Source organism: Danio aesculapii, chromosome 8 (genome assembly GCF_903798145.1).
Source record: "Danio aesculapii chromosome 8, fDanAes4.1, whole genome shotgun sequence".
Classification (NCBI taxonomy): Eukaryota; Metazoa; Chordata; class Actinopteri; order Cypriniformes; family Danionidae; genus Danio; species Danio aesculapii.
This window is the reverse complement of record NC_079442.1, coordinates 25,203,222-25,217,051: the sequence shown is the minus strand read 5'-3', so window position 1 is coordinate 25,217,051 and position 13,830 is coordinate 25,203,222. Positions and strand designations below refer to the sequence as shown.

At 33.0% G+C, this 13,830-nt stretch overlaps 1 protein-coding gene across 1 annotated transcript; it reads left to right on the top strand.

Annotated features, from left to right (window-relative positions):
* Positions 1-2,035: 2,035 nt before the first annotated feature.
* LOC130234198 (uncharacterized) lies at positions 2,036-9,495 on the top strand. The gene is made up of 5 exons (XM_056464479.1): positions 2,036-2,159; positions 3,247-3,407; positions 3,587-3,788; positions 6,440-6,588; positions 8,872-9,495. Exons 1-5 carry the CDS (start codon positions 2,138-2,140, stop codon positions 8,959-8,961), a joined length of 624 nt encoding a protein of 207 aa, XP_056320454.1. The 5' UTR covers positions 2,036-2,137; the 3' UTR covers positions 8,962-9,495.
* The last annotated feature ends 4,335 nt before the right edge of the window (positions 9,496-13,830 follow it).

Sequence of the window (13,830 nt, the reverse complement as noted above, 5' to 3'; positions counted from 1 at the left end):
CAAACCCCTTTCCCCCCAGTTTTTCAAATGAAAATTTACACACCTTCAAACTGTTCTTTTTAAGAATGTTGTGAAATGACAGCCATAGACATTCTTAGAAGGAAAACGTATACCAAAGAGAAACAAGCAGGGGAGTAAATGATGACAGAGATTTTGTTTTTGGTTGAACTATGCCTTTAAGTAACTATCCCTTGTACTGTATAACTGCTTTTTATGAGTAAAAAATAATATTATGATGACTTTAGTGTACACCACAGAACAGACTTTGCAAAACAAGCTTCTTTGAAACAATGAAAATATGCACTATGAAAGACACAAACTTTTCCCCCCAATTTGCTTTTGTGTTTGCAGCAGTTTCTAATCCATCAGTGTTTCCATTCTGAATCAGAATCAGAAATCAGAATCAGAAAGAGCTTTATTGCCAGGTATGTTCACACATATGAGGAATTTGTTTTCGTGACAGAGCTTCTACAGTGCAACAGGATAACAGAGACAGGACAAAAAACAGATAATAAATATATTTAAAAAACACAAGTAAGTAGTGGATGCAATATACAAATTGACAAGTGTATGTACGTGTTTATTACTATATACAACGTTATATGTGCAGCTGTTATGTGCAAATTGGCATGTAAAGTTTGTTGTTAAATAAGTGTATATGTGTATAAAAGTGTATAGCAAGTAATAAAAGTGTATAGCAAGTATTCTGACGTTATATTTGACAAAAATCAAATCTGTCAAGACTTTGGTGTCTTCAGTTTGTTGACATACTTTGAAAAGTCACAAATAAGATTTCTCTTTTTTTTTTTTTTTTTTTTGTTGGTTTGAACAACTTTGGTTGTTCAGTTTCAGTTGAACAGCACCTTTCAGTGGTTGAATATGGATCTGGGTTCAAAACATCAGTATAAAGAAGGTATGTATTTCTATACATAATATCATATCTAGTAATAGCTATAATATCTAGTATTAAATTTAATAAAATGTTAATACAGAAAACTACGGCAACGCAGTGGCTCAGTGTTCAGCACTGTCGCCTCACAGCAAGAAAAACGCTGGTTCGAGTCCTGGCTGGGTCAGTTGGCATTTCTGTGTGGAGTTTGCATGTTCTCCCCGTGTTGGCGTGGGTTTGCTCTGGGTGCTCCTGTTTCGTTAAGAGCAGCTGATTCGAATGTTATCACTCGATTGATTAGGCATTATCAGTGGTTATCAGCTGATACTGGATACAGTATGGGCCAGTAGGGTCCCCATAGTCCAAAGACATGCGCTATAGGTGAATTGAATAAACTAAATTGGCCGTAGTGTATGTATGTGTGTGAATGAATGTGTATGCATGTTTCCCAGTACTGGATTGCAGCTGTAAGGGCATCCGCTGTGCAAAATATATGATGGATAAGCTTCATTCCGCTGTGGCAACCCCTGATGAATAAAGGGATAAGCTGAAGGAAAATTAATGAATGAAAGTGCTGACTGAATAAGTGAATAAGAGTTCTTTTAAATTTCAGACATGTGTTTTGTTATTGTTATTAAAATATTAGAATTTATTGTTGTATAATTAAATTTGAAATTTGAATAAAATCTGAAAGCACATTATTTTTACAAAGATTACTGTAATTTTGCAATTGATGTATCAATAATTAAATAAACTTTGTTTTACATAGTTTAATAAAATATTAAATTACTATTAATATTAAATTGTTTTTTTCGCTAGCTTTATTAAAACAATTTCCAAGAATATTTTTATTTAAAATGTGCAACTCAGAAACTCTAAACTATTCACAACATCATCTTTACAAGCAGTTTTATTTCTTTATTTCTTTCAATATTTCATGTATACCAAAAATGTGAAATGTGAAAAACTGTGATAAGTACATTTAGCATTGCACAAACGTTATTTACAGAGTTTAAAAGTGATAAAAACGTTTTTTTCCAGATATTTTAGACAAGATCTATTCTTTGTGCTGAATAATTCATATTAACACTAGAGGGCGGAATTGAAACATGCATGCAATAGTGTCTGACTTGAACATACTGAACATGACGCCGCGTTACTGTTTGCATGTTCAGAGATAAGAAACAGCTATATTCTCATAACCACTCATGGTCCATGGATGGGTTTTGGTAAAGTAAAGAACTCAGAATGCGCGATACGAAGATTTCAGGTAAGTCAAAATCAAACATAATTTTAGAATATTTAAGCATTTAATTGTGAAACACGTTAATTTAGTGTTATTCACGAAAACAATGCACGAAACAGCTACACAGTTGAGGATTACTTGTTCCTCTTTTAAATAGTGACTTGTTCTGTTTTCGTAGCTTTTCGTTTCTATTAAATAGTTTAGTTTTGAGGTTTTGGAGTTATGTATAAATCGTTGGTCCTGTTATCAAATTGCACGATTATTCAAATTATGAACGTGTTTGAATTATGAAAGTGGTGCAAACAGTGTGAATTTGTCAAATAATACACTTTTATATTTACTGACTGTAACATGGATTCATTTATTTTATTTAATTCAGTAAGTTAATCATGAGACCAAAGTAAAATGTAAAAGAAAGTGTAACAAACGTTCACTGAGTTACCTGAACGCAAAATGTTATTTAGCTACAAAATGTTAGTTAGCTACAAGCTTATTGTTTGAGAAGTTTCATTGTACTGTAGACCTAAATGTTTAACCTTCCTGTTTAAACATTTAAAAATGTGTCAATAATGTCAAAATAGCACGACTTGATAACTAGCCTGTATATATTGTGGTTTTTGCTGGATGGGTTTAGTGGTATAAACAACAGCAATAATAATGTTGGAAAGTCTTTTTAGCTCCACCTATAAAACCAATGAGGTCATATATGTATATATATATATATATATATATATATATATATATATATATATATATATATATATATATATATATATACATATATATAGATAGATAGATAGATAGATAGATAGATAGATAGATAGATAGTTGTAGTATTTGCTTAGTACCAATGTACTAATACTAATACTTCTACAATTGATAACTCATTTGCAACAAGGCAGCAGTTAGATATATTTTAGGTGCCTAAAAGTTATAATTTATTTATTTTTTAGTTAGTTTTCTAGATTATTAATCGTCATGGTCTATATGTAAAACCATTTAAAAATATAAGCACCATAGTTTAAAGCTTCTAACAAATTCTAATAAATTGTTGTCATGCAAATGTACCACTATGTTTGCTCATTGTCATGTATTTGCTATCTCTTTGCAGCCTTGCTGTTGTTCACTATGGCAGCTTTGTATTGGGAAAGAACAATTGGCTTTACTGTTATTAATGGAAACTGTAATGATGTCATCAGACTTCCTTGTAAAGCTACAAACCAAACAAAAAAATTCCGTTACGTTATATGGTACAAGGTTCTGGAAATCGAGGTTAGTTACCATCAGGATATCCTTTGCCTTGTGGTTATTAATATTGGTGTACATGTTATTGTATCAATAGCAGATTCTGCAGAATCTGGCAGGTGCAGCGCTTGACTTGGTCACTCTATTCACTCTATCATCACGCCACGGCAAAATATTCTAATACTGTTGTGCTTATTATTTTGTAGAATTCTCCTATTATCAAGAAAAGAGGCAAAGAGGTTACATACTTCAATTCTACAAGTAATCTAACTTCGGTTTTTCTGGGAGAGAAAGAGACCCTGGAGTTACATAATGTGCAGCCTTCAGACTCTGGGACATATAGATGCTACCTGGCTGCAAACGTTGGAGGTCAAAATTATGATTCTTTCATTGGATTGAATATCTCAGGTAAATCAGACCCCTGGTCAGTAGGGATGGGTAGCACTGTAAATAAAATATGCAGTCTTCCACACAATTCATTCATGTTGTCCAAACACAAGTCAAATAAGCTAACTTCACTAACAAATGTAAGTGAACTGAACATAAAACAATGAAGACCCACAAAAATTGCAAAAATTTAGATATTTTCATTTCATTTTAAATAAGTACTTTGATCAAGAAGCAAAATTATAATTTTTTGAGTGAGACTAGTTTGGTTATTCAATGTAATTAGTTATCAATACTCCCTTTAAATTAATGGTTTTATAAATTCCGGTAACTGAAACCCTCCTACTCCATTAAATTAACAAATTACGATTAAAACAGAGCCCACACAATTGTTTAAATAAAGTCTGCATGAAATCAAAACTTGTAATGTTTATTTTGCTAGCACACATTGTTAATCTTAAAATGAACAATTAATCACTGCAAATTAATCTACTGAATAAAAAAAAGGTTTATTTTGGTCATATTTAATCTAAATATAACTATTTGCTTCCTCTTTGGAATGGCAGTCCTTCTCTTATGATGTCAGTTTTGATGGGGTGAAATATATTCCAACCGTTATTTGCTGCAAGTGAATAGAGATGAGAGAAAGAGTGCAAAAATAAAGCCCTGCCACCTATTTAAATACATCAAAGTGAAATAAAAGTCTGCAGCAACTCTTGGTTCATACAGAATTTAAATGCACACCAGATGCAATCTGGAATCTCTCTACACTGGTTGGTGCAAAGACAATTGAGACTCCATTTGTCCTCCATGCTCGTAGAGTTTGAAGCTGGTCAGATATAGAGCAGGTTATCAGTTTACTGTAGAAGATTTAATGTGTTGCGTCGCTCTGCATTGAGTGCAGAAAGAATCACTGATTATAGCGGGTGCTGTTATTTTTAGCAGCACCACTGACATCCACTGTACACACAGAATCTTGCCGTTGAACTCTTCAACTTTTGCTGCCAAATGACAGTGTTTATAGACCTCATGTTTGCTTTAGTTGCCTTTGAACATAAAATGCTTCCACGCATAAACTAATTAATTGAGTCAGCACAGGCTTTATTTGGCATCTGTGATCTGCTGCTATGATCCTCATGTTTTTTAACATGAAAGTTGCTAAGATTTTCATAACGAGTTAAGAATATAAATACGAGTAAAGATATGAATAATATTGATATTTTCTGAAAGTAATGTAGGCACAATAAGAATTTTTATGTTTCCAATTAAAGTACATTTGCAGTATCAAGTTTTTTGAATGAGCTCAAAATATATTTTTCAGTCTATTTGACATTTCTATAGTGCTGCAGCTCTGACCTCAAAACTGTTTCTTTCAGAATTTTACAATTCAAGAGTTCACACTTAGCTGATGATTGATTGAGCTTGTTTAGCATGCTGTCCCGGAAGAGAGCCCTGAGCTCAAAAGATCCTCGAGCCCTGGGCTCCCTCCAGTTTGCAGGGCGAGAGAGGAGATTGAGCTCAGGTATATCTCGAGAACTCCCCCGCTTATTTGTGGCTAGTGACAAATTGCTTTATGAGGGAAAAATAATGTTGGCTAGGAACTTGACTGTGGTGCCAATTTGGTTTAGCCATATTACTTATGACATATGTCTTTGGACGGTGGGCGGACACCTGGGGAAACACAGCACAGAACACCAAACGTCGACTGGCCTAGTAAGGATTAGAACCAGTGACGTTCTTGCTGTGAGGCAACAGTGCTAACCACTGGGCCGCCATGCCTAAGAAAAAGGCAGAGGAACAGGGGAGGGAGGGGGATTCTTCAAGATGAAGATGACTGTGGTATGAAGACTATGATTATTTATAGTGACTTGGAAATCGTCTGATAGGTGAATCATGTATTAGCTATTGCGGGTCCAGCCGGAGTCCATGATGAGCACGTGATCCTCTTGAAATTAGTTTATAAATAAACTTCACAAAGCTTTTTAGTTAGGGACCTGATGTAATCATAATTTGATGATATCTGTATTGTTGGGAAACATAACCTGCAATCACTGAAACTTTAAACATCATTTTACTTATAGGGCTGCACAAATTTCATTGCAGCATCAGCATCAACATCACAATATTTACATCAGCAATTGACAATTTGCAGCAAGCCAGTGTTGGGGATTAAGATTAACAGTTAAATATAAAAGTCTGTATAAAAGCCAGGCTCTACAGTTCAGAACATGTGATTTGTACTGTAGACTAAACATTTTCCCCCAATATTGTATAGCACTTCATTTCACGAATGTGTTTTTAAAAATAAACGACTATTTCCAAATTTCAACATGTGCAATTATCATCATCAGTCCATATTTACAACATATCTTGTTTTATTTGTGCATTTACATTACATGGGAAAACGCCATGTAAAATTACTCTACTGATTTTCTTAAAGTTGCTGTCTCTAATTTCATTTACTCACTCTTTCCTTGGTTCAATCATTTCAAGGAGTTTCTTAATTCAGTTGAACACAAACAAAGATAGAGAAAGTGTGAATAAATAATAATAAAATATTAATTTTTGGGTAATGAATCAATTTTAAGGACACACATCTTCAAATCTTCTGACTGCATGTTTGATCTCAGAAAGTGTATGATTAATCATATAATGTTTCTTTTCATTTCAAGAATGTGTCCAGATGAGCACAGTATATCCCAGCACCATTATCGCTACAGATTCCTGTTCTGCTGCTACAGATCTGTCTACTTCTTGGACTGCAGTCAGCTTTATACTCATCAGTGTGACCAAAATCATTTTGTGCATTATAGTTGTTGGGGTGAGTATAATATCGTTTTGATCAGTCAATCTAACAATCTTTATTTAAATTTTTCCCACATAGATTTCCAGGAAACACGCAGACAGTGCATCACATGCAAATGTTAAATTCATGCCTTCTCGCCTTTCAATCACCTTAGAGCTACAGCTAGATGTCATAAAGTTTCTTTTCTTTTCTTTGCAAGTATATTTACTAAAAGCAACAGTAAATATGTTTGGGTGACAGGAAAATTCAGCTTTGCCATCATGGGATTTTTTTGTAATCAAATAATTGTTTACTTTCATAAATCTGTTTTAATGTAAGCACAAAAACAGTTCCTCTCACCTCATTGACATTTTAGCATAAAGTTACCAGTCCAAAAATGTAAAAATATAAAATAAATAATAATAAATATTTTTTTTATGTTTGGTTTGGGGAGGAAAAAATACTTGGGGCCCTATCATACACCCGGCACAATAAGGCGTAAGATGAGTTTGGCGCGATTTGTTGCAATTTTCAGACCAGCGCAACCCTAATTTTCACGTTTTGCACCATGTTGTTTAAATAACAAATCCATTCGTGCCACTTCATGGACTCACAGGTGTTCCATTTTTGGTGTGTTCCTATTTTAAGGAACTGAAATAGACCATGCCATTGACCGACTAAAAGATGGTCTAAAGTCCAGCACAGAGCAAGTTAGTTAAGAGCAGGTTGGACACATTACTAAATACACACAGGATGTACAGCAATACACAAATAACTTTACATATGAAGAAAATTAAAGGATTAACAAAATTATTATTTTCTAAATAAAACTAAAAACCACTACCTCCATGCTTTCTTCATGTCAGGGGGCTTTTTCAGTTTATTCATGACAATTTGATTTTGAATAATATTATTAGTAGTAGTAGTATTTATTATATGCATATTTATATTTGCTTTAATAAAAACAAGTTTAGATTTGTCCACCTGTCGGATTTTGGACCATGTGGGGCATAGATCGTGTGTTTGGATATAACTCAATTTTGACCACACTTCATTATTATTGTTCATTTCTTCGTTTACTGGAAAGTAGAACTGAATTTAGAAATAGCTTTGAAACAAATCTTTGCGCTTAACAAACTAAATCAAATATGTAGGCTAATAGATGTCTTTAGTGAAGTGCGTACAACACTGTTTCCTTATCCACGAAAGTAAAGGAGTAAAGTAAAGAGTAAAAGTAAAATTAAGAGAAAGTAAAGAGGCCGAATGGAGGATGCTCATTATTTATTCTCATGCTGCAATTGGTCTGTTTAACTGTTTTCTTGCTAGTAAAGCATTCAGTTTTTCCACTTACAAAGTACACCATGTAAATAGCAAATGCGCCATGGCGTGACGCAACTGACTCTTAAAGGGTAGAGAGATGAGACTCTGACTGGTTTAATGCATGTTATGCTCAAAACACACCCATAACTTATTAAGAGAATAAGCACAACTCTGTTTGACATGCACTGGGCGCAGAGCAGATTTTTTTTGTCCTTAAAATAACAAAAAGTGTAATCGGATGCGCCCCTAATGCTTTTGCACCATGCGCGTTTGCATTTTAGACTTTGCGCCTAGGTTGTTAAAATAGAGCCCTTGCTGTTGTTGTTTTCTACATCTATTGCAAGACAAATTAATTAAATTAATTGTATGTATATAATGAGAAATAGCCTTTGTGTGTGAGTGTGAACCACTTGTTTGTTAACAAAGCTACCGTAGTAGTACATCAACTCAACTAATATAATAATAATAATTATTATATTAATAGATAATAATATAATAAATATATTCCATATATTCTAATATAAAAAATATGCATATGATTCAATAATATTACTTAAATGAATAGAAAAACTGACTATATGTGTGTGTGTGTGGGGGGGTCATAACAGTAATAATGATCCTCAGATTAGGGCAATTTTGCTGCAAACTTTTTCTTCTGTACTGCTTTTAGATAACAGGAAGCAGAGCAAGGGTTTTGTATATGCAATGCAAGTGGGGGGATATGTGTGAAGCAAAGGGGGCCTCACTTATGGCAGGAAGTGGATTTTATTTTTCTGTAGAATTCTGTAAGTGTACTGTAGCAAACAGGTCAGGTTGCAAACATCAGCTAGGTTTTATAAACTGGCTTGTTTCACTGTAACTGACTTATTTTCAGTTTATTTTGTATTTTAGTTACTGGAAGAAAAAACATAGACTGATTGCTAAAAGCATGTGGGAGAATGTTTTTCACTTGCGTGTGTGTGTGATTACAGTGAACTGACTTCAAGTTTCCTTTCACAGGTGTGTGATCAGGTCATATTTAGAACAAGAAGAAAACAACAGGATGGAACAGGAAGCACAAATGGAAAAAGTTCAAGTTGTAAAGACTGAGATTTAATAATAATAATAGTAATAAATAATCAAACAGTCCAACCTGTAAATATTTGGTAAGGTTGTCTGTGTCTTTTGATAGGGTTGATAAGTTTTCAGTGTGTGTGTGTGTGGTTTTGCTATATATTAATTATTTTTACATTTCTTCATTTTATGTAAATGAAGGTTGTTGTTGAGAGAGAGAGTTTAAGTTCATTAGATCTGTACTTTGTGTTTACTGTTTTCAACCCCCAGTAATCCACTGTTATATGTACTGTATGTGCATATGTAATATATATGTATATTTCTTAATGTTGTTTTCTTTATGGATTTCAGAGGTTAATATATTTTATATGAACATATAGACAACAAAAGTGTAAATATTAATTTGTACAGATGTTTATACTGTAAGTACTGTCATATTTAAATTGAAGAAAAAATGTGGTTCAATAGTTTAACAGGCATTGTAACCACCAGGATAAGCTTTTCTGTGTTGTTTATCATTAAAATAAGCAAAAAAGAAACAAAAATGCTTAGTGTGCAGGTGTCAAGAACACAATTTAACACAATTAGATTGAATTCATTAATGTGTATTATTGGGATTATAATAGTAAAGTTGCAGTTATAATTCTGAAAGTTTTTCTAGATATTGTTTTTTCAACTGTGCTGAAAAAACAACAACAATGCAATAATTAACCCATACACAAAATAGTTACTCACTATTTACTCACCCTCAAGTGGTTCCAAACCTTTAGGAGTTTCTTTCTACTTTTGAACACTAAAAAAGATATTTTGAAGAAATCTGAAATCCTGTAACCATTGACTTATAGCAGGGATAAACAAACTACTACCAAAGTCAATATACTGTATGCAGGTTTTCTGATTTCGTATAAAATATATTTAGTGTTCAACAGAAGAAAGAAAGACAAACATGGTTTAAACAGCTAAAGCACATGTGTCAAAGCCCGTTCCTAAAGGGCCGCAGCTCTGCACAGTTTAGTTCCAACCCTAATTAAACACACCTGATCAAACTAATTGAGTGCTTTAGACTTGTTTGATACCTACAGATAGGTGTGTTGAAGCAAGGCTGGAACTAAACTCTGCAGCCTCCGGCCCTCCAGCAATTGACTTTGACACCCCTGAGCTAAAGGGTCAGTAAATAATGACATAATTTTCACTTTTTAAAGATTTCCACTTCATAATATTGCAAACTATTAGTTAATTATTAATTGTTACATTAGGAATTATTGTTTTAACATACAGATAGAAGGCAACAATGTGTGATTAGAGATAATTACAATTTTCATTAAAAATACAACAGAAATAACATTGTTGACAACTATCTGAAACTATGAGACAGAGAAAATACAATTATAAAATTGAAAGAAACTATAAAGTCCTGAGTCGAATAATTGCAGTGTTCTTGTTTGTTGTTGTGTTTAATATTTCTGGGTTATTTTATTTTCGATTTCTCATGTCCACTTGTTTATGTTTTTTTTTATCCTGTTATAATTACTACATATATAACTTTATAATACTAAATGAGTTGATGATTTTGAATAATGGACTAGATATTTATTATATTGGACAAATTATAACTAAAATAAATAATGACACAATGTGAATAAGTAAAAAAGAAAGAATATGTTGTTGAATAAATCATTTTTAAAAATGCTTAAAGTTTTAAAGTTTCACAATTGAAGTCATACCATGCAATGAAGAAATGAAAATGAAAGTTTCTCATGCACATAGAGACTTGCAAAAGCGAGTACAATTAAAAAGACAGTAATTTGTACAACAGTAAAAGAACAGCTAAATAGTAAATTTAATCACAACAATTGGAATAATACAAACAACTATATATATATATATATATAATTCAACATGTCACAATCTTTCTCAGAAAACATATTTTTAAAGCTGCTGTTGACTCGAAGAACCAAAGTAATTCACACATGCATAGAAAACAAAACTAATTTGTTTACAACTCAGGTTATGTGTAGTACTTTAAAATGAAATGAAGTGAAATGACACATGGAGAAAAGTATTGAACACACGAGGAATGGAAGGTGTAGAAAGGTATGGCCCAGACAACAAGCTGAAATCTCTCAGTAGTTAGAAAGCAACCCTCACCCTCGTCAGTGAAAATTAATATTATTTGCTTCAGTCCAACATTTACATTACCAGGAGGGGAAGATGAAACCAGGGGGGACATTTCATCAAGACCATGATCCAAAATACAGACAAGGAAACTCTCAAATGGTTTCAGAGAAAGAAAATCAAGCTGTTTGAATGGCCCAGCCAATCACCTGACTTGAATCTAATAGAAAATACAAAATAAAGATCAGATTTGATAGATGAGACCCACAGAACCCTCAAGAATGGAGAAAAATTCTCCAAAATGTTCCATACAAGATCTTGAAGCTTTCCTTAAATTTTTTTTATATACAAAGTGTGACAGTAAATACATTTCAGTAGTTAAGTAATTTCTCCTTATTCAGTTCAATTCATCTTTATTTCTATAATGCTTTTACAATGTAGATTGGGTCAAAGCAGATTAACATAGAAGTTTGAGTAAATTAAAATTGAACTGTGTCAGTCCAGTGTATGCTATTATATTGTTATTACACATAAGTAATTTTTCAGATGTTTTTGCTTATTTGTTTGATGTATTGGTATGTTTAGATTGTTTGAGTTTTTAACAATATATAGGTCAATTTTATGTCAACAGCTCCTTTAGATATATACTTAGAAATAATCCTCATGTGTTCCACAGGAACAATCCACAGGATTGCTGTAAAATATACACTGTAAAAAGAGTATTTTTGTCTCGTAATCTTGGGGCAACCAATTTAATTTAAGTGCTAGATTATACAAAGATTAAAAATAAAAAAACAGAAAGAAGAAAAAGGCAAATCAAAAACGTGTAAATTCTGAATAATTAAAAACAATTATAATAATCAGATGCTGTTTTAGAACCAGTATAGACCATTTCAATGTGGTCATGCCATTGGCCCATCAACATTTCCTGCTTATCAAATATTTCATTACTGTAACAAAAGGGCAATCCAATCATCACTTAATGTTAAAACAGCTATCATAACAATATTTATTAATATGTGGCTCTTTTTGGATTCTCGGAAGCTATAGAAATGAAAAAATGTAAAACAGAAAATACGTTGGGATCATTCTTTTTGTTCACATCCCTCAAAATGGTCTATAGTATAAAACTGTTGCTTCGCCCTATATTTTAAACATATAGTTTAAACTTTAAAACAGTGGGGTTTCTTGTCTGTCATGCTGCTTTTAAATATTTGAAAAAAAAATATACAAGTTTTGATATGGAGAAAGTTTTGTAAAAGACTTGTAAGTATTTTAGAAACGTGTTAATTGACTGAATGTTGTGTGAAAATTGCAACACAATCTCACGGCAATTCGTAACTTTTGGATTTAGTGGCTAATTCGTATGACTTTGTACAGTGTAATACTGCGTACAATATAGTACGAATGTTATGCTCAAAACGAGTCGATGTTGTGCTAATTGTGCTAAGAGTTTTGAAAATGTGACTACAGATTGGAAAAGGTTGTTAGCGATTGAAAAAAAAAACTTTAAGTAATATTAAAGTGCGACGAAGTTAAAAACAGGAGGAGGAGGAGGAGGAGGAAGAAGAAGAAGTAGAATTGGCTTTTGAACGAATGATCGAGCCTTTCTTTCGGTTTCGTTTTGAAAGCAAGGAAGAAAGGGCAAGTAACAACGTTTTGATCATGCAGAAGATGTACTTTTTAATGTGTAAGTATGAAATGCATTTATTCTTACATGCATCTGCATATTTGTTGCATAATAGCAAAACATTCACATAACTAATATCCTGCTAAAGTGTAACCGGACACTTTGTTTACCTTCCGCTTCCATGCATACATTTCGATTGGTTTCGTTTTCAGTATAGTTTTTTTTATTCGAGATAAAGTGATCTAATATTAAATAATGTTAAATAATTTCCCCCCTAGTTCATGTTCTTGTTCACCTCTCAATTTCGATAGAGGAGAAAGGACGGATTAAAATACCATGTCGAGCTAATATTGAGGAAGGTGTGAAGTATAGAAGAATCAACTGGTACAAGGTTTGTATCAAACTATTTATAGTGCTCCAGCTCTAATTGCATTACGCCTAGAGGAATATGTTTCCTGCTAGATTGGGTAAAAAATTCAACTTATTTTACAGGTTGAAGGAGCTTCTAATATGCTGACTGGACTTGTTTCAAAGAATTTGATGAAAAACACTACTACGCTCTATAAGTTTGCTGCTCATTCCTATGAAGTTGGAGAGGACAACTCCTTGCTTATTCCTGCTGTCACTCAAAATGACTGTGGCACCTATAGATGCACATTATGGCCTCCACTGGGTCATTATATTCAGGAAGGAAATATTGAGTATTCAGAAGGTGACAAACTTAAAATTGACTTGTTATTCGTTTATTTTTTGTTGAAAGTATTCAGTACACATTCATTACAGTTTAATACAATTTATAAAGCCATTAATTTTACTAAGTTGTACATTTAGTTTTTACTGTACTTTATAATGGAGTAACTTACAGTAAAGGAGAAGGAGCTACCAAAGACAAAAAAATCCATAAATGTCTTTTGTTTCATTTTCACAGATTGTGTTTTTATTGTGAATGATAAATGTGACAAATTATTATTATTGTGTGTGTGTGTGTGTGTGTGTGTGTGTGTGTGTGTGTGTGTGTGTGTGTGTGTGTGTGTGTGTGTGTGTGTGTGTGTGTGTGTGTGTGTGTGTGTGTGTGTATGTGTGCGTGTGTGTTTGTGTGTGTCTTTTGTTTAGGTTGCATAAAGCTTCAAGTGCATGCGGTTGGCCAGGTAGATGCTCCG